This window comes from Nycticebus coucang, chromosome 8 (genome assembly GCF_027406575.1).
Source record: "Nycticebus coucang isolate mNycCou1 chromosome 8, mNycCou1.pri, whole genome shotgun sequence".
Lineage (NCBI taxonomy): Eukaryota > Metazoa > Chordata > Mammalia > Primates > Lorisidae > Nycticebus > Nycticebus coucang.
This window is the reverse complement of record NC_069787.1, coordinates 4,204,360-4,229,511: the sequence shown is the minus strand read 5'-3', so window position 1 is coordinate 4,229,511 and position 25,152 is coordinate 4,204,360. Positions and strand designations below refer to the sequence as shown.

Sequence of the window (25,152 nt, the reverse complement as noted above, 5' to 3'; positions counted from 1 at the left end):
GACCCTCCTGGGTCAACTCCTCATGCCCTGTCTCCCTTCTCCAGTGCATCCCCCATGAGGCCACCTCCACAGTGCTTCCCAACCCACCCACCCCTCCCCTCCCTCTGTCACCACCTCCTGGCCTTCCTGTCTCCTGTCTGTCCTCCTCCAACACATCACCCAGATGGTACCACTTACTGTCTGATCAGGCAGGAGACACACCCACTCCCCAAAGTTCTATTCCTAGGTACATGCTGAAGAGAAGCACACACGCTCCCTCCCGCAGTCTCCGGTGGCCTCCAAGTGCCTATCACCAGGAGAAGGGTCCATACACCACTGCCCTGCCACCATGAGCACCAACACCTGTGACTCACACGACACAGTGAAGGGGAAAGACCGAGTCACAGAACATGCTCAATTCCCTTCGCATGGAGTTCAGAAACAGAACACGGCAAGGCCAGACTGTCAGGGTGGTAAAACTCCAAAGAAAAGGAAGGGCGGCGCCTGTGGCTCAGTCGGTAAGGCGCCGGCCCCATATACCAAGGGTGGCAGGTTCGAACCCGGCCCCGGCTGAACTGCAACCAAAAAAAAAAATAGGTGGGTGTTGTGGTGGGCACCTGTAGTCCCAGCTACTTGGGAGGCTGAGGCAAGAGAATCGCTTCAGCCCAGGAGTTGGAGGTTGCTGTGAGCTGTGTGAGGCCACAGCACTCTACTGAGGGCCATAAAGTCAAACTCTGTCTCTACAAAAAAAAAAAAAAGAAAAGGAAGGAACTTAGGATGCCGGGGTGGCGGTCACCGTGGAGCTGAGGGGCAGTGGCGGCCCCAGTTTCTGTCTTCCTGCCCACTTTGATGCTCTCTGAACTGCTCACACAAGCCCTGAATACTCTTCCACTCCCCAAAACTCAGCACAACGTAAACAGAACTGAAAAAGGGAGTCTGACTAGAAAAGTCTAAGACAAAGACTAAGGCTTAAAAGGTCTTAAGAACAGGACCCAGCCCAGTGAAACAGCTAGACACACAAGGATAAAGTATCACAATTCCGCCTGACAAGGGCCCTGACGTCACAGTCAATTCGCAGACACGGAAAAGTGAAATGGGGTCACCCGGGGCTGGCGGGGAGGACAGGGGTTAGTGTTTAATGGGGACAGAGTTTCAGTTAAGGAAGGTGGAAAGATTCCATGGATGGACAGCAGTGACGGCCGTGCCATGATGTCAATGTGCCGAATGTCACTGATTGGCACAACCAAAAGTGGGAAATATCAAATTATGCACTTCAGTGTAAAAAAACCTGTGACCAAGGGCCAGGCACATGGAGCACGCCTGCAATCCTAGCACTCTAGGAGGCTGAGGCGGGTGAATGGCCTGAGCTCAGGAGTTCAAGACCAGACTGAGCAAGAGCAAGGCCCCGTCTCTACTAAAAATGCAAAAGCTAGCTGGGCATAGAGGCAGGTGCCTGTAGTCCCAGCTACTCAAGAAGCTGAGGCAAGAGGATGGTTTGATCTCAGGAGTTTGAAGTTGCTGTAACCTACGATGCCCCAGCACTCTACCCAGGGCAATGGAGTGAGACCCTGTCTCAAAAAAATTTTTTTTAAATTCTTTGAATAAAAGCTCAGGCCTTAAAGAAAGATGGAGACTTTACCTCCTTTATGTTTACGTAGATGGAGCTGGAACATATTCTTCTTAGTAAAGTATCTCAAGAATGGAAGAAAAAGTATCCAATGTACTCAGCCCTACTATGAAACTAATTTAGGGCTTTCACATGAAAGCTATAACCCAGTTATAACCTAACTATAGGGGAGAGAGGAGGGAGGAGGGGAGGGAGGCAGAGGGAAGAGGATTGGTGAGAATACACTGGCGGTGCATCTTACAAGGGTACATGTGAAACTTAGTAAATGTGGAATATAAATGTCTTAGCACAATAACTAAGAAATTGCCAGGAAGGCTATGTTAACCAGTGTGATGAAAATGTGTCAACTGGTCTATGAAACTAGTGTATGATGCCCCATGATCATATCAATGTACACAGCTATAATTTAATAAAAAATAAAAATATAAAGAAAAAAAGCTCAGGCTCCACAAATATCCTGTGCAAACAGAGGCCCAGCAGAGATGGCCCCATCTTTTGTATTTACCTGGATTAAGTTGAAACGCATTCTCCTTGGTAGAGTATCACAGTACAGAAAACCAAATATCCAATGTACTAAATACTAATATGAAGCCAGCAGACAATCTAACACACGCCCACGTAAGGGAAATGCTCAATTCAAGTTGGGGGGAGGGGGAATGGGGGAGGGACAGGGAGAGGAGGGGAAGGGACTGGTGCGCTCCCACTGAATGGGCATGATGTAAGGGTGCATGGCACACCTTTTGGGTGCAGAACACAGCTACAATAGGGACTCTACCTAACAAACACAAATACTGTCACTTGGTTGTTTTACCCTCACATTAACCTGAAAAAATATTGTGACCAGCATGTCCCCTTTCTAGAACCTAATCTGCTGGGAGACACCCTCATAAACACAAACAAGAGTGTCACAGCTGTGTGCTGCAGCCACATCTGTGACAGCAAAGAACCAGAAACAACCCAATCTCCGCTCAGGGCAGGGACTGCCTGCTGCCTCATCCCTCTAATCTCCTGCAAGCCCTGTGCGCACTTACGTGAAACAACATCTGTGTGTATTGGGAAGAGTATTTTTTAAAGGATCCATGCTGAATACTGTCTGCCATAACCTGCCACTGGTCTTTTTCAAGACATACAGGGACATGCCTGGAGTACTTCTGGAAAGATACTCAAAAAACTGATAAGAGTGCTTGTCTTGGGGAGGAAAGAAAGGAAACCAACGCAGCACTGTTTACCCCCTTTTGTATTTGGTATTTGTTCCTGCTCATAGGCAGGTATTACCCATTCAAGAAAAGTTCTGCTATAAAAAGGTTATGAGATTCCGGTGATTCTAACCTCCTTTGATCACAGGACAATGGGTGCCTGGAAAAGCCAGCCCAGAGGTCATGACCCCTCTAGACAGTCCCCATTCCCTGACATGAAAGTCCTAAAGAATTCTGGCTTTGGAAATGCTGCAGAGAAGCCTCTATGCTCTACCTGGCAGAAGCGTGATGATGGGGCCATCTTCTCCTAACCCCTGTTTGGACAGGATGTTTGTGGGGCCTGAGCAAACAGTGCAGAGAATGCTGCAGCCCTGGTGCTCCCCTGGGAAGTGTGGGGGAGGGCGACCGCGGGCCCTGGGAAGGTGTTCTGAATCTATTTATGAGGACTGGAAAGTGGAGGAAGAGGAAGGGCTCTGCAGCCGGGCTCTGCCTTCCTACCCCAGGATCACAGACAGGGCAGGAGCAGCTGAGTCCCCCCACTTCAGCCCCTGAGAGAAGCCGCCTTCCCACCACCACCCCAGAAGGGGCAGCCACAGGCAGGTGTCTTCAGCACCTGGCACCCACTGCTGAGCCTGGCCTCGGGGAGGCGCCTGGCCACTCCTGACCTATGTGCTGGGTCCACTGTACACCGGTCGTATCTTCCCTCAGCTCTGGGAGGGTCCCATCTGCAGCCCTGTTTCACACACCACACGCACTGCTCAGAGGCAGCACAGGGCTCTGCCCCATCGTGAGCTGAGTGCAGGCTCCTGAGCAGAGCTTCCAAGGGAGGAAAGAAGAAGGGGCGGCAGGGGAGGGGACCATTCAAGTCCCCCGGTCTGCACTAGTTCTTCCAAGGAAAGCAGGCCCTCCCTGCTACACCTCCAGCCCCTTCTCCAAGCCCCCTGTCACAGTGGGCTCTCACCTGCACCCTGCCCTGCAAAGGACGTGGAGCTGGGGGGCCTGGGTTCTGGGGTCACCCTGACTCCTCTGCTGAGCACTACCTGGAACCCAGCCTGACTGAGATGCCCAGCCCCCAGATGAGAGCCATTGCCTGGCCCAAGCTGGGGATTAGGACGGCCCCTCCCACCAGAGCCTAAAGAGCCAGGATTGCTTTGGTAGCAACCACCACCCAGAGAACAGAGTGATGTACCCAAGGTCAGCCAGGCTCTGAACAGCAGCTTACTTTGTGAGGGGGACCCCACTCCCCGACAGGAGCCAGGAGCACCCAAGTTGCAGGTCTGAGTCCAGGAATGGTGACAAGTAAGGTTTGAGTGCAGAGAGAAACAGATCACATCCCGTAAGACTTAGACTCAACTAAGTTAGACTTACTTAGACTCTGCCCCACTCCACTCCCAGCAGGCCCAGGTGAGTTATAGTCTGGACAACAGTTCAGTGACCACATTATCTGAACACAGCCCCCAAATGCCCAAGGAGGGTGGGTTTCACTTAGCCTGCTGGCACCCCACATACCCACCTGGGGCTTACAAGTTTTCCAAAAGCTTCCAAAACTGTATGACCCCTGGCCCTGGTGGAGAAAATATAATGGCTCCAAAATCCAAAAAGACAACCACCAAAAAGAAATGGGAAAATATTCACTTAAAGGTCTATAAATTTGCTTGTCAACGGCAGCTCAGCTCCACTCCAAGACGAAAGTAAGCTGAGTGTTGCAAAAGCTTACAGTGTAAGGCAGAGCAAGTGGGGGTACACTGGGTTAAAACTGGGACGCTTCTGAGGTTGCCAGTCCTTACAGTGGGCTGTGATGAGATTTTCAAAATGTTGCTCCACTTAATTCTCCCAACAGCTCTGCAAGTTAGGGATAATTATCACCCTCCAAACTGAACCAAGATTAGAATGCAGCTCTGCTTAGACCCAAAGCCCAGCCTGGTATCTGCCTAAAACTGGCTTGAAAATATTCCCATCGGTTCCCTAACACAATGTGAAGCCACACCTGGTTAAGGTGACATGTATAGGACTTCCATAAGGATCCAACACTTCAAAAGTGACTGTTCAACTCAAGTTAAAAATCTGCATAACTGCAAAAACAGCCACAGTCCCTTGCAGCTCCTCAAATTGAGAATTGCAATATTTTGTAACTTTTAGTGCAGAGCTCTGACATATCTTTAATTAGATCACCTAGCTACTTGATGTTTTTTGATACTATTGCAGATTATATGACTTGAACACTTTATTTTGTGTCGGAAGACCATCCAGTACAAGCCAGCCCCCAGCCAGGCCACCAGCAGACGACACGCCAGCAAGCCCAGCTGACATCAGCCACACCTGGCCTAGCAGAACCCAGCCCAGCTGCCAACTCACAGAATTGTAAGCTAAATAAATGGTTGCAAAAGTAAACTAATACGAGCCACAAATAATCAGAAGACAAATTTGCCAATATTTATAAATTGAGAGTTGTTACATAAAACCCCAGGCCCCAGGCGTCTTTTAGAAAATTCAAACTCGTGGGTCACACTGGGCCTCCACAGCCCCAGGGTAACAATGGGAGGTAGGCAGCAGCTCCTACCGTGTTCAAAGCTTGGGGATCTGGTCCCCACAGTCCCCACCAACCCAGTGGGTCCTCCCTAAAAACTGTTTCACCTTGCAGGCACCTGGGTTTGCTTCCCCGCCAAGTGCATTCCAAAGGTGGCTGTCAGTCTGCAGAGTCATAACAGATCATCCTGGGGAAGATCTTCACCTTTCTGTTCCCACTGAACTCCTGGCACCCAGCAAAGCCTGGTTCAAACTATGTAGCCCATAAATGTGTCAAGAATGGGTGCACGGGGCAGGCAAGAGTGTGTGACCAGAAGCCAGACAACTTCAATCTCTCTCTCGGGTTCTGGGGCCTCTGTGCCCAGGCAGGTTTGCTCCCTGCGCCAGATTGGGAGGATGCTCCTCTGTTAGCATATAGCTGACAGCATCTCCCACCCTTCAGCATATGGATCCCAGAGAATCCCAGTTTCCCTAACACTGTGCCAGAAAGGAAGCTTGGGGGCTGGAGCTCAAGGTCTGCCAGCCTGGCTTTACCCCTCAAGAGCCAGTTATCCAGAGCAGCCCTGAAACCCTGGTCTGCCAACAACAGGGAAATAACTACTCACATCCAGCAACTGGGCACACTTAGAGAGGCGGAAATGCCTGGTGCTAAGGCAGAGTTAGTGGTTGGCAAACATCCCGGTTTCATTGACTTCAGGGACCTTGGACAACACATTTAACGTCCTTGGGCCTCAATGGCCTCATCTATAAAGTGGGCAAATGACAGCATCATCCCCCGCCCCCACCCATAGTGGTGTCATGAGACTTAATGGACCCACACACGGCCAGGGGTGAACACGGCGCCCGGCAGATAATACCTGCACCACTGACATAACCCGGTCAGGGTGAGGAGGAAGAGGGCCCCCACGTACAGGCTCCATGGAGGAGTGTGGCCCTTCCGTCCCTGGACGTGGCCTCACCAACAGGCTGTGTGGCTGAAGGAGAGACTGGGGCGTGTGCTGATGCACTTGGTGGGGGCCGAAAAGAGAACATAGTGTGGGGAGGAAACAGTCAGTGAGGAACACTCTGTACGCATCTGGAGGCAGCTGGAATGACATACCACAGGAGTGGGGAGCAGGGAGTGAGCAGCCACTGAATGCCCCCCACCCAGTCTCACCAGGCCTGGCCCCTTTGCTTTTTCTCCAGAGGGGACAGCTCTGGCCGCTAAAAAAGACACACATCTGTTCACTTAAACAAAACACAAATCCATCCCCCTCATGGCACCCCCAGAGTGCAATGACCCTCCGGTAGAGGAGGCCCTGAGCGGCCGCTCTGCATTGGCTGATATTATCCCGCCTGCTCCTCTCAGCAACCCTGAGATCACTCCCCTCATCTGACAGATGTAGACACTGAACCTCAGAGAGGGTGATTCACTTCCCTGAGGTCACCCAGCCAGGAGCAGCAGAGACTAGGATTCACTCTCTGAGGGTCAAGGCAGGCTCACCTTCAGCATGACTCCAGTCCCAAGCCCACTTTCCCAGATGGAGACCAACAAGTGGGTCTGACCTCAGCCAGAAGCTTCTGCTCAAAGACCCAGATGCCACAGGACCCAGAGGCCCCACAAGCCCGGCCTAAAGGAGGTGCTGGTGGGCAGAGGGTGCCAACACTGCCATCAGGGAGGCCACAGCACAGATCCTAAGTTTAGGTCCACTCAGTCATCCAAGATCCTGGAAGGCTCAGGGCTCAGGCGGCCATGGCCCCCAGAACTTATTCAGCCGCAGGAAAGCTGCAGCCTTAGCCCAGGTGTGTAAACAGGATGCTTTCCAGAACTCAGAGGCCATCTCCCAGCAGAGCCCTCAGGGCTAGAGTCACAGCATCCTGGCTGCAGGTGCAGCCCCACTATGTGACAGATCCCAATACCCAGTGCCTGAGATAGGCTTTCTTCCACTAGAGGATGCTGTTCTTGGAAGGAGCTGTCCGCAATGTCTTTTTACAGACCAGAAAACAAGGCCCAGAGCAATTAGGCAATTTGCCTAATGCCACACAGCCAGCGAGGGGCACAGCCAGGCTCCAAGCTGGAGAACTTTTTATCAGGAGCCAAGTAGGAAATCCAGAGATGTTTTATGCATCTATAGATGCATAGATCTGGGATCGGAGCTGGGCCCAATAATTACTCACACTGAGCCACATCCAGGCAGAGGCCCCTGTGGGAAGGGACTCACAGCCACTCAGACCCAAACAGCCACCACAGATCTAGTAATACAATTCCTCACTCACTGTATTTTGGTGCCTTTGGTCCACCAGACACAGGTGACTCAGACCAAGGCACCCACTTTACTGCTAATGCCCTTCAACAATGGTCCTTATCACACACTATCCTTTAGAACGTTCATTAAGCCTACCCACGATGGGATTTTAAAAGAATGCCTTCAAAAACTGATAGAAGGCAAATGGTCTACTAAGTGGACCAAATTCCTGCCACAAATTCTAATTTGATTAACCTCTAGGCCCTCAGGCATGTCTACCTCCATGCCAATTTTCTACAGGCCCCCATCCCTGCCTTTACGGGCCATTTGTGACAAACCCACCTCCTTCCATGTTCAGGGAGACAAAACACACGTCACCTATCACCTCTTGGGATGAAAGTTCTTTCATTACAATTTCCAATTTCAATGACTTATCATTGGCAACCAGATAGGGAAGGATGTGAAATATGACCCATTGAAAACAGAGTGCCCACCAGACCAGACGCCCGTGCTATTGTGAGATCGCACTTATTCAGACTGTATCAGGTCAGAAGCTGCCCCATCCCCCATTCTCATAGTTTACTTGGGATACAAGTAAGGCTGGTTACTAATTTCCTCTTTTAAATCACTCTTGGAGATGGAAATAATTGTCCCAGGACTTATAAGTAGCACCATGTGGCTCACCAAGAGAGGAAAGGAAAATCCATACTTGGTGGTTGCTTGTGACATCCAGTCATTATTTAAAGGGCCCAGGGATCTTCCTGGAAGAGGCAACTCAAAGAATTTAGGATGGATGGATGGATGGACAGGCCAACAGGCAGTTCAACCACAAATAAACGTCCACATGGCACCTCCCACAGGAAAGTGTCAATATTCTCTTTGGTTGGGACTTATTTGCTGCGTTATGTGCCCTTTGGATCATGGGGCTAGCAGCAGAGCTCTAGTACCTGACCCCGACTGTGGATTCTTGCTGCAACCAGATGGAATTAATTAGAAATTGCACACTTGGGTGAGGGCAAAGCCCTTGCTGGAAGGGAGGCACTCCTTGAGGGGCTACACCCAGCCTGCCACGTAGCCTGGGTCCTCCACCAGGGACGACTGTCTTAGAAACAACACCTACACCACACACAGTCGCCCAGTACTGCTGAACTTACACTTACAATGGAGACGGGCCCACAGGATGTCCCTCTTTCATACCAGGCTGGCTAAATTCCTTGCATACTAGTGATGCTGCAAACATTCTTATGCTGCAAAGCCTAGATTGTAAGAAAAATCTAAACAACCTCATCTTAACCCAGGAATACACTACGGGTGGGACTGCAGCTCAGCAGACCCAGAGGGAGCACAGTCCTTTGCAAGATGCACCCCACAGATCCCCAAGGAGATATCAGATATCCGTAAAACCAGCAAGAGGGCTAATAAATGTAAAGTCACACTCCACATGGCATCAGACATATAAGGGCCAGGGCTCCCTGGGGGCCACAACTCCTTTCAGCTTGGACAGTCACCTAGGAGGGACACCCACCACCTGACCTCTGATGTATCCTCCCCACCTGAGACAACGTGGGCAACTCCGCTCCTATGATTAGACTCTTGGCCTCCAAGGTGTCCAGAAAGACGAGACACCAATGACTAACAAACCCTTGAGGATCTGGCTGCAGAACATAAACCTGCCTCTCTGAGCTCTCTGATGACAATGACCTTTGAAATGGCACTTTGCTGAACACATGCTTTGTTTCCCCCAAATTCCTTGGCTTACCTGCTGTTTGCAGCACTGAATCTGTCAGCCTTAGGACACCTGCCAGGCCACTCCCCCCTGCCATTATCATCTCTGTCCAGTTAAGTGTGTGTGCTTACCCCAAACCTCTCTGGGGCCCCAGCTAACTTAGTCATTCCCTGTCTGACCACACCAACCGCAGGGAGCTGGGCTGACACCTGTGTCCCTTTGGGCCAGCGCCTTCTCAACTTCTGTTGAGATAGTTATTCTCTCACCACCGCCCCTCCACCCACCACATTCTTCTCCACTCCATTTCTCTCCTCCACTCGGAACACATCCTTCCTCCCCCCACAACACCACTTTTCTCCCAACTACCTCCAACCAGGCAAATGCCACCAAATGCCCCGCCTTCTGCCTCTGCCATCCACTGACAAAGGCAGTATCTTCATTAAATGGGCCGAGCCTGGAGCCCAGGCCATGTGACACAGACAAGGCTGGGCCTGCTATACTCCCTCTCCAGACTCTACCTGGTCTGCCGGCCTAACCCACTAACAGACTTAACTCCACCCATTTTAATTATTATACCCCCTTCCCCATGCTTCTCTGTGCCTGGACACCCCACTAGCATTCCATCCGAATCGTTCTTCCTCCAGTGGCTCTGGCATGGCCTTTGGGACCACCCTGGTACCATCACATGCTGGCACGAATCACTTATGGCCCACATACCCACCCAACCTCGCTGCGTGGAACCATACAGATAAATCAGCAATGGACTAAAGTTCCTGGCTTCACAGCCAAAAATCCAACTAAGCACTATGCCCTGGGAAGCACCTTTGATTTTTACTGCGGGGTTCCAAGTGGAGGCCTCAGTGAGTGCACTTTCCACCCCCCAAGGCCCTGCCAAGCTACCTGCAAGAGAAGCACCCAGCTGTCCTCCTGTTCCCTGGGCCCCCCGGTTCAGTCATTACCCCCTGGCAGAACCCCTTCTTCTCCCTCGGCTGGCCACATGCCCCCAGGTGAGGTGAGCCATCCTCGGGCCCATACTCTTGGGATTGGGATTATTAGTCTCATTAGCAGGAACCTTCATAGATACCACCCTAACAAAGGGACAGTGGCTCACACAGACCACCTCAAATCTCTCCACCTCTAGCAGAGCACACAAACCTACCACAGCACAGCCTCAGCCCAGTGGAGCAATCTCATGAATTTCTGGCCCCAGTGGTATGAGACACTCACCCACGCTAGATTATCTTTTGGCCTGGTGAGGAGGGGTCTATGCCATCTCAGAAACAACCTGCGGCGTGTACAAAATACCTCCAGCCAGATACAAAGAGATTTGAGAGCCTTGGCCGAACAGGTACACACCTTCGAACCTTACCGAAGTCTATTAACATCCCCACACCAACTCCAGGCAAAATGTTTGATCGGTTTACCCACGTACCCCCCAACAATGGCGACAATGGCTCTGAATCAGCTTTTAGGCCATTGTTGGTCTCTTCATTGGGGGATTCATCATCCTAACATTAACAAAAAGCCTCCTGAAACGTCTACAGAGATTCAGTCCCCTGATCTTCAAGGCATTAAGCTGTTTTGAGTCCTACAAAACTGACACTCGCCACAGGATAGCAAGTATCAAAGTTCATAGCAAATCCGCTGCATCAGCCTCCACTGTGTGTTGGGCTATCTAACTTAGATGACCTGGCCCTCTGCTTGAGGCCAGACAGCTCTTTCCCCAAAGTCATACCTGGCCTCAAGACCAGCAGGCTTCTAACATAACACCTCCTGGGGTGAACAGGTTTTGCACTGGCTTGTTTCAAATTTCGTACCTGCTTGTGTTAAACTCCCCAATCACTCTCATGCTCCCCTGCCACTTACGCCCCCCCCGTCTGAAGGCCAGTGAAAACAAGCGCAGGAGAGACGACTTAAAGAGTGAGTCAGCGTGGCTGAGACCATCCTCAACCAGCCAGCCCCAGTGGAGCTTCCAGCTGAGCACAGACACGTGCCGGAGCCCTGCTGACGCAGCCACATCTGGCCCAGGTGGCCAGGACTGCCCAGGTGGCCAGGACTGCCCAGCTGACTGGTGCACCTGGGAACAATCATAAATGTTTACTGTGTGTGCTACAGAGGTTCTGCAGTTGTTTGCCACTTGCATTACTGTGGCAATAGATAATTTATCCCAGCAGCAGTGCCGGTGGGAGAGTGACCAGTGAGACTTGCTGCAGAGCCCTTGGTCAAGGCAGGGGAAGAGCAAACATGTGTGCAAACTAAAACCACCCTAGATGCTGTTTTCCACCTCTCAGATCGGCAAAGTTCAGAAGATTTCACAGCGTAATTTCCTCCTTAGCACTTTTCACCATCTAACATACCACAGATTTTATGTGTTCATTTTATTGGCTGTGTGCTCCTCTCCAGACGGGCAGCTCCATGAGGAAAAGGGATCTGCTATATTTTTCCCCCTGCTGTCTCCCCAGCCCCTGCAACAGTGGGGGAGGCACGTGATACATATCTGTTGCATGAAGAAAATGGAGAGAGAAGCATCCTCATGTGCTGCAGGTGAGGGTAAAATCCGTACACCCTCCAAGGTATACAGAGAGGAACACTATCTACCAGAGTTATAAAAATACATCCTGGGGCGGCGCCTGTGGCTCAGTCGTTAAGGTGCCGGCCCCATATACCGAGGGTGGCAGGTTCAAACCCGGCCCCGGCCAAACTGCAACCAAAAAATAGCCGGGCATGGTGGCGGGTGCCTGTAGTCCCAGCTACTCGGGAGGCTGAGGCAAGAGAATCACTGAAGCCCAGGAGTTGGAGGTTGCTGTGAGCTGTGTGAGGCCACGGCACTCTACCCAGGGCCATAAAGTGAGACTCTGTCTCTACAAAAAAAAAAAAAAAAAAAATACATCCTGTATCTGCTTAAAGCTGAGCACACAGCAGCCTGCCCTTCTGAGCAGAAACACACACGAGTGAGAACCAAAGGACCAGTAGGCAACGCACAGCCCCACCCGGGAAGTGCCCCCAGTGCCCCCAGAGGGAGAATGAACAACCAAAGGAGGGCTGATCCTTACAACAGAGAACTGTTCAGCGACAAAGAGGACCGACTCCTGACAGACAACAGGACAAGCCTCAGGGGCACTGTGCTGAGTGAAAACAGTGAAACTCCAAAAGAACATGCTGTCTAGTTCCAATTACAAAAGTCTCAGAGCAGAAAGATTAAACCCTGCTTTAAATAGCTAGGCGTTGTGGCGGGTGCCTGTAGTCCCAGCTACTTGGGAGGCTGAGGCAAGAGAATCACTTAAGCCCAGGAGTTGGAGGTTGCTGTGAGCCGTGTGAGGCCACGGCACTCTACCGAGGGCCATAAAGTGAGACTCTGTCTCTACAAAAAAAAAAAAAAAACCCTGCTTTAGAAGTCAAAGGAGACGTGGTTCCCAGGGACGGGGCACAAAGAGGGTTTCCTAGGGTTGGCCATGCTATTTGTGATCTGAGTGCTGGCTCTACAGGCGTGTTTACTTGTGAATAGTCAGTATTATTGACGTGGATGCTTCTGATGGGGTCTGCTGGTTACACGTCAGTGAATGGTTTACCAAGGGGAAACAAAGGGAAATGCAGATACACAACTGACCCCAAGACTCTGGACCAGGGCAGGGTGCAGAGATGCTCACGGCAGCATCGCTTCTTAACCCTTTCCAGTCCTATGCGGGGCAAAACGCTTTATTTTATGTAGCCTTAAATAAATAAAACCGAGATAATTACAGGGTAACCCACCAACCTCTTTTCCACCCAAAATAAATAATAAGAGCTCTGGGTGGTGGAAAAATTGGATTGGAAAGGGTCAGTGGCAAAAGGACTTGAACAGCCATTAATAAAATGCCTGATACAGGAAGACAGACTCACATCTGAAACCTGGGACCCTTGGGAGGCTCAGGTGGGAGGATCACTTGAGGTCAAGAGTTCGAGACGAGCCTGGACCACATAGTCAGACCTCGTTTCTAATAAGTAAATAAATAAAAGTTGGGATGTGCAGACAGCAGAGCACAGCTGTCACAGACAGTAAGGGAACTTTCCAAGTAGTGACAGGGAAAAGCCCCAAGATATGCCGTTAATTGAAACAAGCACAGAACAGAACGGTGTGCATACGTTAGTCCTTGTGAGAAATACATGCACACACCTACGTGCTTGCACTTGCACTGACTAGTGGTTTTCAAGTGTGGAGAACCCCCAGAGGGTTCTCGAGACCCTTTCAGAAATCCATGAGGTCAAAGGACACTGGGTGCCTTCTTCACCCCTCTCTCCCAGAGTGAGCGCAGTGTACAGTGGAATTTTCCAGAGACTACGCGACACTGTGATGATGTCATCACTTTGACAGCTGATGGAATGTGCACTTGTGAATATAGAATTTTCTAAAGTAATCTCACGCAACTGGGCTTGGTATCATTTGTCATCACGGAAACACAACCCAAAACCACAATGAGATACTATTTCACACCCGCTACGATGATTGCGATAAGAGGTGTTGGCAAAGATGGAGAGAAATTGGAACCCTTGGGCATTTCTGGTGAGATTGTAAGATGGTGCTGTCGCCTTGGAAAACAATCTGGTAGTCTGTCTAACAGTTAAACATGGCGTTACCAGATGACCCAGCCATTCCACTCCTAGGCATAGCCCCAAGATAAAAATGAAAACATGTGTCCATACAAAAATGTGTACCAATGAATATTTATAGCACCATTATTCATAATAGCTAAAAGTTGAAAACACCCTGTCCATCAACAAATGCATGGATAAAAATAATATCTTGTATCCATACCATGGAATATTAGTCAGCCATAAAAAGAAATGACGTACTGACACAGGATCCCTACCACATGGATAACCGTTGAAGACACCACGCTAAGGGAAAGAAGGCAGTCGCACGCAAAGACCAGGTAATGCGTGATTTCCGGTTATTCCAGGAATATCCAGAATATGCACATCGGCAGACAAAAGGCAGAGTAGTAGAGTGCTGGCGGAGGGGATGGAAACTGATGCTACGGATGTGGGGCTTCTTTTGCCCGTGATGAAAATGTTCTGAAATTAGCGTTAGGTGATGTTTGCACAACTCAGTGAATATACTAAAAACCACTTTAAATGGGAGGAACTTTATGGATGTAAATAATAGCTCAATAAAGCTATTTGTAAAGAAAAGAAGAAACAGTTTAAAAATCAAGATAAAGAAACCCACTGCAGGCTGAGCCTGGTCTCAGACCCTCACACGGGTACAGCTGTGAATGCACCAACTCTTCCAGAAGGGCGAACACAGACAGGACCCAGCTACCAACCGCCCCTGCCACTGGAAGACTGTTTCCTCTGCCGTCAGTTCTACCTCCAAAGAAGCCCCCCCACCACAGGATGATAGTTTCCCCCTCTGCAAAATGACAGTATCCCCACGCACTTCCTCAAGGTTGCCACAGGGTGAAACTCCCAGGACTGTCAGGTGCCCCTGAGCATCGGACCCAAACCCAACGTCAACCTGGACTAGCTGGCTATGAGACCCAGGACAGCTGGCCTGCAGGGGCTGCAGCAGACACGGGCACCTGTCCAGTCTGAAGAGTAGCCTCTTCTCAGCACCCTCAATGGCCAGCCTGTTACATGTGGGCTGAGCCTGGCTGCATCTGCCAAGTTCTCAACACCAGCCAGAAAGCTGAATTTTATGTGAAGTTTTCCCATCGCTAAATGTCTGTGACAAATTCTAACGCTCACGAGCACGCTTTGCAGAAAGAAGTTAACAGGTGGGCAGAGGCAAGGTAGGTGGGTCATTTCAGTAGGACTGCTGTCCAGACAGGGCCAGCAGAGGGTAGGGATGCCAGCTGCACTCTCACTCACAGGCCCTGCTCCTAGGCTGAGTTATCCCTGTTAGTCCTCACAGAAGTGACGTGTGTCAGACACACACACACACCCCTCCATGAGTGAGGCAGCTGGGCTCAGACTGCAGGCCCCAGGTCACGCGCCAGTGAGGCATGGGCCTGAAACACACCTTGGCTTCTGCCCTCAGAATCAAAGCAGGCAGCCGGACAGGCAACCGGGCTCCAGACAGCGACCCGCCCAGGGATGTGCAGTGCTCATGGGAGGACCAGGCCTCTTGCACCGTGGCTTTCAGTAGGCCCTCGGCAGCCACATTTCAAGGACCAGTGGGCTAGGGATGAAGGAGAGGAAGAGTCAGCTGAGTCACCAATAAGCCTTTCTCCCAGGGCTGTGCTGTTGGACTGGGGCTGCAATCTCCACAAGGCCGACCCCCAGCTCACGCCAGAAGTCGCATGCTCCTGCAGGGTGTAATTCTGCCACACTGGCCACAGGAGCCGTATCCAGACTCCTGCTCCAGCTCCATGGAGCTCAAGATCGTGCTCATGAATTTCTCAGACCCCACGTGGGTTTAAAAACCCCACAGGCCCACAGTGGAAAAGAGAGTCTATAAGAATCCTCCAGGGAACAGGGCAAGCCTCGGCAGTCATGCTCCGCTGCTCCCTGGAGTCACTGCCTGGTGATTCTGGATGGTCATGGAGACCCAGGGCCACTGGAATAGCCCAGCACTGGCTTACGGTGAGAGGAAAAGAGCCCTGCCCCTATGTCTCCTCTCTGCATTTGAGGAAGCACCTCAAAACACAAATCAGATCATGCTACCCCCAGCCTTACATCTTCAGTGGCTGCCCACTGCCCTTGGGAACAAAAGCACAAATCATCGTCCTGAAGATACACATGTTACCCTGGATCTAGCCCCTGCCTCCTCCCACCCTCTCTTCCTACCAGCCACAGGGCTTCCTTTGAATCTAATTCAGTTCCCTCCGGCAGAAGCACCCCCTTCTCACCACTCCCTGCCCACCATCCCCTCCTCCATGCTGCAGCTCAAACATCACCTCCTTCAGGAAATCTTCCTTCATCCCCAAATGATATCCCACCCCCCAAGAAAGACTTGCACTGCCCCCTCATTCCTCAGCCTACCCTAGGGTGGGGCGTCGCCGGCCTTGGAGCCAGCGTGCCACTTTTTGGATCCTTCAGTACAAACTTAGGACTGAATCTAAATTTTACAGAACAAATCTTTTTAACAAGCTCCCCAAGGGCAGGTCTGTGCTGGGTTTTGATCCACACTGTATGCTCAGCATCTGCCCAGCCCACGCACACACTTGGCACTCAAAAACCACCGCTAGCGGATGAAGGGATAAAGAATGTGAGGGAAACCTGGCCCCACCACCTTCTGCACAGACAAGGGCCCGAGCTCTCTGAAGCTCACTTCCCACTCCTGCAAACTGATACAGGCTGTGGTGAGGATTAAAGGGCTTAGTCACAGAGTGCTTACAACAATGCCTGGCACAAGTCACAAGTGCTAGATGGTGTCTGTAATTGATAGAAACAGTCATTTGAATTTTAAAGAGTTTCTCTGTTTACCAGAGCATCACAGCATTCAAAGACCCCTGCCCCACAGAATCTGGTTATGTGAGGCCCAAGGAAGGGGCCCCTTTCCTACCACGCATTGCTGGGGCCCACAGAAGTTGCACTGAGGCCTCTTCCAGGTCAGGGGCTGCCTCCAGCTGTTCCTGAAACCTCCAACCTCCTCGGGGACCGCCCTGCCCCTGGGCCCCCTCTGTTGTGACCTCTCATTGTGCCAGCCCTGCAGGAGAAGTCGCCCTCACAAAGCCCCCTGAGTGACAACAGACATCAGACCCCTTCTCTCCAGCCCAGGGAGCCGGGCATGTGGCTTCCATTAGGCCACATCTGGACATGCTCAGAGGCAGAGACAGCCCAGCGAAGCAGCCTGGATCCCTGGCACTGCTCCGGCTCCCATACAGGACCCCCGCCCCAGCCAGGCCTGGGCGATGGCTGGAAACCTCCTTCTCCAGGCCCCAGGGCTGCCATGGCAACATGGCTAGGGGGTCATTTCCGGCCCCACCGCCCGCCTCTTAGAGGGCCCAGGGGCTGAGCAAGGCCCCACTGCCTCTCCATCTTCTCCCAACAGGGGCCCCTCCATCATCCAGATACCCCCATCTCTCCCCTCACATCAGCAGCCGGGAGCTCTGAGGCCCAGACTCTACTTCCCCAAGATGGTCTCCACCCAACCCCCACCTCTAGGCTCCCATCTACCTTCCACCCCTTATGCGTGCACACGGCTATGATCAGGGAGCCCCTGCATGTGGGTATCTGAGTGATGCCCTCCTCCCCCCTTGGCCTTAGAAGGGGAGTGCCCAGGCCCCGCCTGCCTCACCACTGGCACAGAGAGGTGCTCTGTGACTCTCCAGAGTGGACAGTGAATAAAACACTGGTGTTTTCAACTGTTCAGCAAGTACTCAGCTCCATGTGCAGCATTTGACATGAATTAGCTCATTTAATCCCTGGAACAGCCCCATGATGCGGGGTCTTCTCTGCTACTTACAGGTGGAAAAACTGAGGCACAAAACTTAAGCCACTTCATGAGTTGTGGAGCCAGAGCCCATGAATTGGTGGGTGATGGGGCGGGGGGACCTGGGTGGGCAGAAGGGTAAGAGGTCAGGTATAGATATTTATCTGGTCGGGCTGAGGCTTCTTGTCCCATTTAACCCACCCATTCCCTGACTCCTCATGCCTCCCTTCCCATTCCCTGGTAATTCTAGTCTCTGGGCCTTTGCACATGCTGGGCCCCCTGGCATGACAGCCCTCAGACAGGATGAGGAGCACTCCATCCAGAGCAGGGAGGGCATCCCCCAGCAACCCTCACGAAAGGCCACACCCCAAAATCCATCTGAGAACAAAATTTTCTCCAGATTCCAAAGCCCAGAACACAGGGAGGCCTCTGGCAGGGATGGGGGTGGGGGTTGGGAGGGAAGGGGCTGTGTCTATTTTGGAAATCCTGGAGGCTACAGCTTGAACGCACTGTGTGCATGGCACTCCAGGGCAGGCTGTGAGCCTTCCCTGCCACACATGCAGTTCATTACACACACACCCGCACACATGCGCCCTGCCTCCCTGTCCTGGCCTGTCACCTCCCACCTGTGACCTGGAGCTACCAGCCACACCTCTCAGACCATACTTGGCTTAGACTGGGGAAATCGAGCCCACCTTCCCAACCCCAGCTTGTGGGGAGAATCAAGTGTCACAGAAACAGGCTTGAGGCACCTGGAAAGCACTCAGCTAGGGTAAGTTCTGTGCCCCACCCACTCCAGCAAGCTGGAGGCAGAGCCATCAGGGGCAGCAGCCTTGGGGCTGGAGGAGCCCACAGAGACCCCAGTTTTATCCTCGCTGCACGTGCCCAGCAGGTGTGGTGACAACACTCAACAAATGGGGAAACAGGGTGTTAGTGGCTATGAACCTGGCCTGAGGCCACACAGCTGTGCACAGTGAGATAGGTAGATGGGAAAACCACAGAAACCCCCAGGGCTTCTCATGCCCCCTACTCCAGGAAGCCTTCCCACTTATCACACAGGCATCTGTCCCTCACAGCACCCAGCCTTTGGGCCAGGTCTATACTGATCCATCCTGCCTTCCCAGGGCCACCAGGGCCTGTTCACAGATGACACCTAATGAAGCTTTATGGAGTAAATGATACAGGATTAAACAAGACACAGGCTTCCAGCTGTGGGGAAAAATCTCTAGAAATCAGAGAACTCCCCAGAGCACCCTTAAAAAGGAGGCAGGGAGAACATAGAGCTGGGGCCAGAGAGAGTGAGACAAGGAAGATTCAAGGAAGCTTCCTGAAGGAGGTGCTGTCTAAGCTGACCAGGAACAGTGTGAGCAAATGCCTGGAACAGAAGGGAGACAGTGTGGGGTGCTCAGAGAATGGCAGGGAAACTAAAGTGAGGAGGGATCACTAAGGGAAGGGGTACCCAGGGAACCCCCTGCTGACTCACTCATTCCTTCACCTAATATTTACTGAGCACCAACTGTGTGCAGGCCCTGCCAGAGACCTTGACTCAGCAGAGAATATGACAGATGTGGACCCCACCCTCACTTCACGACGTTAACATTCCACTGAGGGAGAAAAACAACATACAAGTACACAAGTAATCATTCATTATCATGTTAGGTATTGCTCTGAGAAATTAAAACAAAGGAAGAGGAAAGGTGGGTAGTCAGGGAAGACCTCCCTGGAAAGCTGAATGGAGGGAAGGAGTGAGCCACGTGGACACCTGACGGGGCCGGGAAGTGGTAGTGGCAAACACCAAGAGAAGCTGCCTGGCCAGGACCACTGGGGCTTTACAGAGAGGGTGATCGGGAGGGCAACAAGAGAGGAGGTCGGGAGGTCGTGAGGGCAAGCTGTGCAGGGCTTGGCTTCTACTCTGCGCAAGGTGGAAGCCACAGTAGGGTGCTGAGTGGGAGAGGGATGAGGGCTGGCTTCTGGCACTAAGCTTTCATAGGAGCTCCTACAAGAGAACACATCCCCTCTGCTGCCACCCCAGAGACCAAGAACATAGCCACGGCCACATGGCCCTGCAGACCCAATGTCTCCTGCCCCAAGCAGCTGTTCAGAGACCTGGAGCAGCCAACCCCCCAAGGCTGCCCTCCCGGGGCCAAGAGCTCCTGGAGAAACCAGGAAAGACCTTACCTTCAGGGCTGCCTCTGGGGACAGAATGCACAGAATTGGGGTCTGCATCCTCCTCTGCCTGGGAACGCGGCAGAACCTGTGGCTGTTTGGGCACTTCCTGGGTGGGTGGGACCTGGGCTGCATCGGGCGGTAGCGTGGATAGGATAGGATGGGTGCTGGGCTCGACCAGACCCCTGAGAGAGCCTGGCATGGCCTGTGTCGGGATGCGACCAGCTGGGCCTGACCCCGGCATGGGCATGGCGCCCTCCTGCCCTGTGCTGCCCGGCATGGCCTGCGCATCTGGGATGAGGTTTTCTTCAGGCCTCGCCCTGGCTTCTGCCCTCTCCTTCTGGACAGGGAGACCGGGTCCGGCTGGGCCTGGAGTGGGCAGATCGTCCAGCCCCTTGGGGCCACCTGATGCCAATGGCTTCGTGACAGCCATTTCCTTCCTCTCCTCTTCCTCTTCATCTTCCTCCTCCCTGTCCTCGGTCACTCTCCTAGTTTTGGCCTGAATCGGGGCTGGGGGACCCAAGGCAGCAGCTGCTGTAGGCCTGGGGAGCATGGCAGGCCAGGCAGTTGCCTGGATAGTGAACAGAGGCTGACCTCCACCTCCCAGAGCAGCTGGGGGGACCGCTGCGCCCACCTGGACCTCGCCTTCACCCCCTACGGCTGCTGCCGCTTCTGCCTCGGCCACCTCCTGGTCATAGCTGTAGGGGTCTTCGTAGTGTCGCTCTGGGTCACCCTCCTCAGCATCTGAGAAGTTCCCATGGCAGCCAGGAAGCTGGTAACAGATGAGCTCCCCACCAGCATCAGGGCAGTGGCAGGCCCGGCATGGTGGCAAGTGGACGGTGTGGCCGGCAGCATACTTACGGCCATCATGGACACAGCCCACCTGGCCACACTGAGGGCAGCTGTCGGCTGCCACCACGGCCTCGATGCAGTTGGGTGGCAGCTCTGGGCAGAGCATGAACTGGCAGCTGATCTTGCCACCGCCCGGGGGGCAGGAGCACTCAGTGCTGCCAAAGTCCACGAAGTAGGACTGGCCAGCGGGCACGCGACCGCGCACAAAGCCGCCCTGCAGGCAGTCGTAGTACTGGTAGCCCTCGCAGGCACAGCCCCGCTGCATGCACATGGCACAGCAGGCACCTGGCTCCAGCACCTCCTCGATGCAGTTCTCCAGTGGGGGACACTTGGCACCTGTGCAGTCCTGCTGCGGGGCGGCCACATCTGCGCTGGGGCCCAGGGCTAGGGCCAGGCCCAGGGCCAGCCAGGCTCCTGCAGGCTCCCAGAGTAGCACCATGGTCCAGGCCAGCCCAGGACAGTCCCCTCTTCTGCAAGGCTCTGGGGGATGGAAAGGAAGGTGTCAGCACCGGGGGTGCAGGTGGGCAGGGAGTACACACAGATGGGGCCCGACCTCAGCCACCGCACTCACACACGAGCACACATCCACACACGGAGTCCAGCTCGTACAGAGCACACGGGCTCTGACACAGACAGGTGAGTGCACAGTCACTCAGTGCCGCAGGTGCTGGCCTGGCGTCGCCAACATTGCCCCACCACCCAATATCCTCTCTCCCAAAACTCCAACTCCACTCCCAGCCTTGCACCACAACTGCTGGCCAGAGGGTATGGTCAGTGGCAGATGCTGGGCAGGAAAACCCAATGCAGCCCAGGGCTCAGCAATGCCTCTGGAGGCCCCTTCAGACAGCAAGTCCAGCTCCAGAGGACACTCCTGCCCAGTTCATCAGCAGCTCCAGCAATTGCACCCTGACACCTCACTGTCCTTGACAATCTCACCCTCAGGTCCTGTTCATTCTCCCCCAAACAGCTCCCCACTCTCTGTGCCCCTTCCCTCCATCTCTAGGCCCTGCTCCCATCTGCCTGACACCAACACACCATAGCCCACAGCTGCCCCAGCTCCCCACTGCCAGCAAGGAGCACTCCCGATTCCTGATTCAGCCTGGCACTTGGGCCCTCAGGCCTGAATGCTCCTGAGGCTCTCTCTTCCCCATCCCCATCGTTCAGAACAAGCCACTCAAATGCCATCTTCTTACTGGTCCTCTCTCCTATACCCACTTGCACCCCTTCCCCTGTTCCCAGTCTCCACAGCCCCAGATAATGCCTGTGGGCCCTGACTATGACCAGAGGCATGGTAAAACCTCTTTACTGTGTGGATGCAGAGTGGAGGCTCAGAGAGGGCTGGTGCCTTACCTGGGACTGCACAGCAAATGAGAACACAGAGTCCGCTCAGGCCTGATGGTCCCAGAAGTCATAGGCATAGCTCCTCCTCCACTAATTGCCAGCCCAGCAAGGGAGTGCCAGGGTGACAGCCCAGCTTGTCATCATCAGCAGCCTGTGGGCCCTGGCACAGCAGATTGACCAGCACCATGAGCGGCTCCTCCATGCCAGCCCTCTAGGAACCAGGCGTTTATCAGCCAGCAAGACAGGCTCCTGGCCATCCTCCCAGCATGGATAGGGGAGGGAGGCAGGGAGAGGCAGATAATAAACCCAAGAGGAAATCTGTAGTGAGCTGACTGCCAGGCTATAGTAAGTACAATGAAGAAATAGATGGGGGGAAGCAGGAAATGGAAACAGGACGTGATGGGGTGGGAAGAGCCAGGCTAATGGAAGGCTTCTCAGGGGAGGTGGCATTTGAGCTGAGACCCAAATGGTCTCTCTGGTGAAGCACATCAGACAGTGGCAACAGTGTGGGCAAAGGGCCTGCGACTGTACCAGCAGAACGACGGCGCCGGCAGAGGGCCACCTGGGGAGCCAAGTGCTTGAGTACAAGCGTGGCAGCTGCGGATGAGCTCTAGCATGCCTGGAAGCCCCACAGCCTTGAGTGACTTCCTCAGAGTCTAGTGAAAGGATTCACCCGGCCAAGCACAGTGGCTCATGCCTGTAATCCTAGCACTTTGGGAGGCCAAGGCAGGTGGATTGCTTGAACTTAGGAGTTCAAGACCAGCCTGAGCAAGAGCGAGATCCCTTCTCTACTAAAAATAGAAAAACTAGCCAGGTGTTGTGGTGGACACCCGTAATTCCAGTTACTGGGGAATCTGAGGCAAGAGGATTGCTCAAGACCGAGAGTTTGAGCTTGCTGTGAGCTATGACACCACGGCACTCCACCCAGGGTGACAGAGAGAGACTCTGTCTCAAATAAATAAATAAGACGGGGGAACAGGGCAGGGAACGGCAAGAGACAATACAGGGATTTATTCTGAAGGTAGCTTCGTGGACAGGATTTGCCGATGGGGAAGTCTCCATAAAGCCCCTGGAATAATTGGGGTATTCAGTCCCAATTAACAAAGTCAACGGTCCTCTGGATGGTTAAAGGACGAGTGTGCAAACTGCAAACTATTCAGATCCACTCCCAACAGTGCCTCTTAAGAAAGGAAATCTTTGCTGCAGGAGACCTAAACTCCCACCGCCATTTGCCCTTTTGTTCATCAAACACCAGACAGGATCCACCCCTCCCAGAGGAAAACAGGCTCTCCTAGAGCTTATCCCAAAGCTTCGTTCCCAGCTGGTCCCACCCCACTCCCCACGCAAGCCTGTCTCCTAGCTTTGCTACCTGTCTATAGGGTGGCCCGGCCCTTTGACACCTTCCCCCAGTGTCACATTTTATCCATGCCACACCCAGGGGATTCCAAATCTTGGGCTTGCCTACCACCCCCATCCCAGGGTAGGAATGAAGAACAGCAGGCCCAAACTGACTCTGTGTTCTCATTTGCTGTGCAGCGCCAGGCAAGGCACCAGCCCTCTCTGAGCCTCAAATCTACCCTGTTTCCCCGAAAATAAGACCTACTTACAGGAAAGATAAGACGTCCCCCTGAAAATAAGACCTAGCACATCTTTGGGAGCACACTGTCTTATTTTCGGGGAAACAGGGTCTGTCCACACAATAAAGAGGTTTTACTACATCTCTGATCATGTTCCAGGCCCACGGCATTGTCTATCCCACAAGTGCATTGTATATGGTCCACACCACGACTTTTAGTTTTAAATTGGCTACCAGTATTCACAAATTAGAAATATTATATGAAAATTCAGGTTTCCAACTCCTCTTTAAAACGATGGAACTCTGGCCACCCTGAAGTGCCACATGGGGTATGAGGTTCTATTTATGCATGGTCTGGGGAGGACTCATCGGGAACTGGGGAGATGAGATGGAAAGCAAAGCCACCAAAAGCTCTCCCCTTAGGGCCCTTATAAAGACAAAGGTTAGAATAATGTTATTATTGTGATGCCACTGACCTAAGTGTCACCTGGAGTGACCTCTCTGGAAGAAGGCACACCTGCTCAGTGACCTGCAGTTCTGATGCCCAGGGGATTACTAAGGAAAATCTGTACCATGATGGCCACCGTGCCACCAAACAGGGGTAGCAAGGGTGTACCATGGAGGCCACACTGCCAGTTACTGTCAAGCTGCCCACCCTCATATATGCAGCCTGCCCTTCTCCACCTGCTCCATATCAGCAGCTGGCCTCAGGCTGCAGCCAACTCCCTCGCCCTCCAGCCTCCCATGGGCCCAAGAAGTGGGTACCATTCTCAAGAGAGCTGCGGGTGTGAGAGAGAGGTCTCCAGTGGCTGTCCTCCCTCCCCCACACCACGGCCCTGCAGGAGATTCTCACAGGGGCCCCCCTTCCACCCCTTAAGGCCCAGGTGGTAAGGGCCCCCACCAGTGCCACTCCTGAGAGCTGCCCCAACTCCTGGAGGTTTCCTGACCCTGCCCACACATGCACCCTAAGTCTTCATTAGATAGTCCTCAGAGGACAACGTGAGCAACCCTCATAGACACACCCCCAGCACTGAAAGGCAACGATTCAGTGTACCCTCAAAATAGAATGCTCAGTGAAAAAGGTAAGAAACCGAACAAGATATATAGCCCAACGCCATTTGTGTGAAATGCATGTGTAAAAATGCATGTATCCAAAGCCAGAGATACATTTTGCAAGACGCAGGCAAAGGAGCAGACATCCACTACAGGGAATGGGGCATCCGCCTGTAGGGGGAGGGCGGGGAGCAGGGAACCTGCGGAGACCAAGATAATCATGGGTTACTAAATGAAGACTATAATTAACTCAACTCTTTCTCCTGAGGTCTGGCTGGGGGGAAAAAAGAATTTCTGAGTCCCAAGTGGGCCTCCTACCCACTGGGGACCCCACCAGCCTGGCCCCACAGGGACCCAGCCCACACCTGGCCAATCACAGAGGCTCATTGCCCTCCTCGCTGTGATTGGCTTAGGGACAGGCACGTGACCAAGCCTAACCAATGAGACTCAGAACTGTGGAGGGGGCCAGAAGGATGATGGGAGAGCGGTGGAGATCTCTGAGAGCCCTGGTTGAGCAGGTGAGACTTTTGAC

General features: G+C 52.9%; 1 protein-coding gene across 2 annotated transcripts in view; it reads right to left on the bottom strand.

Annotated features, from left to right (window-relative positions):
- Positions 1–25,152, bottom strand: part of FBLN2 (fibulin 2) — a 77,297-nt gene that overhangs the window by 32,823 nt on the left and 19,322 nt on the right. For both annotated transcript variants that reach the window (XM_053598890.1, XM_053598891.1), the window contains exon 2: positions 19,811–21,130. In XM_053598890.1, coding sequence (XP_053454865.1) covers positions 19,811–21,089 — 1,279 coding nt within the window. In that variant the 5' untranslated portion in view covers positions 21,090–21,130. The remainder of the gene's footprint in view (positions 1–19,810; positions 21,131–25,152) is intronic.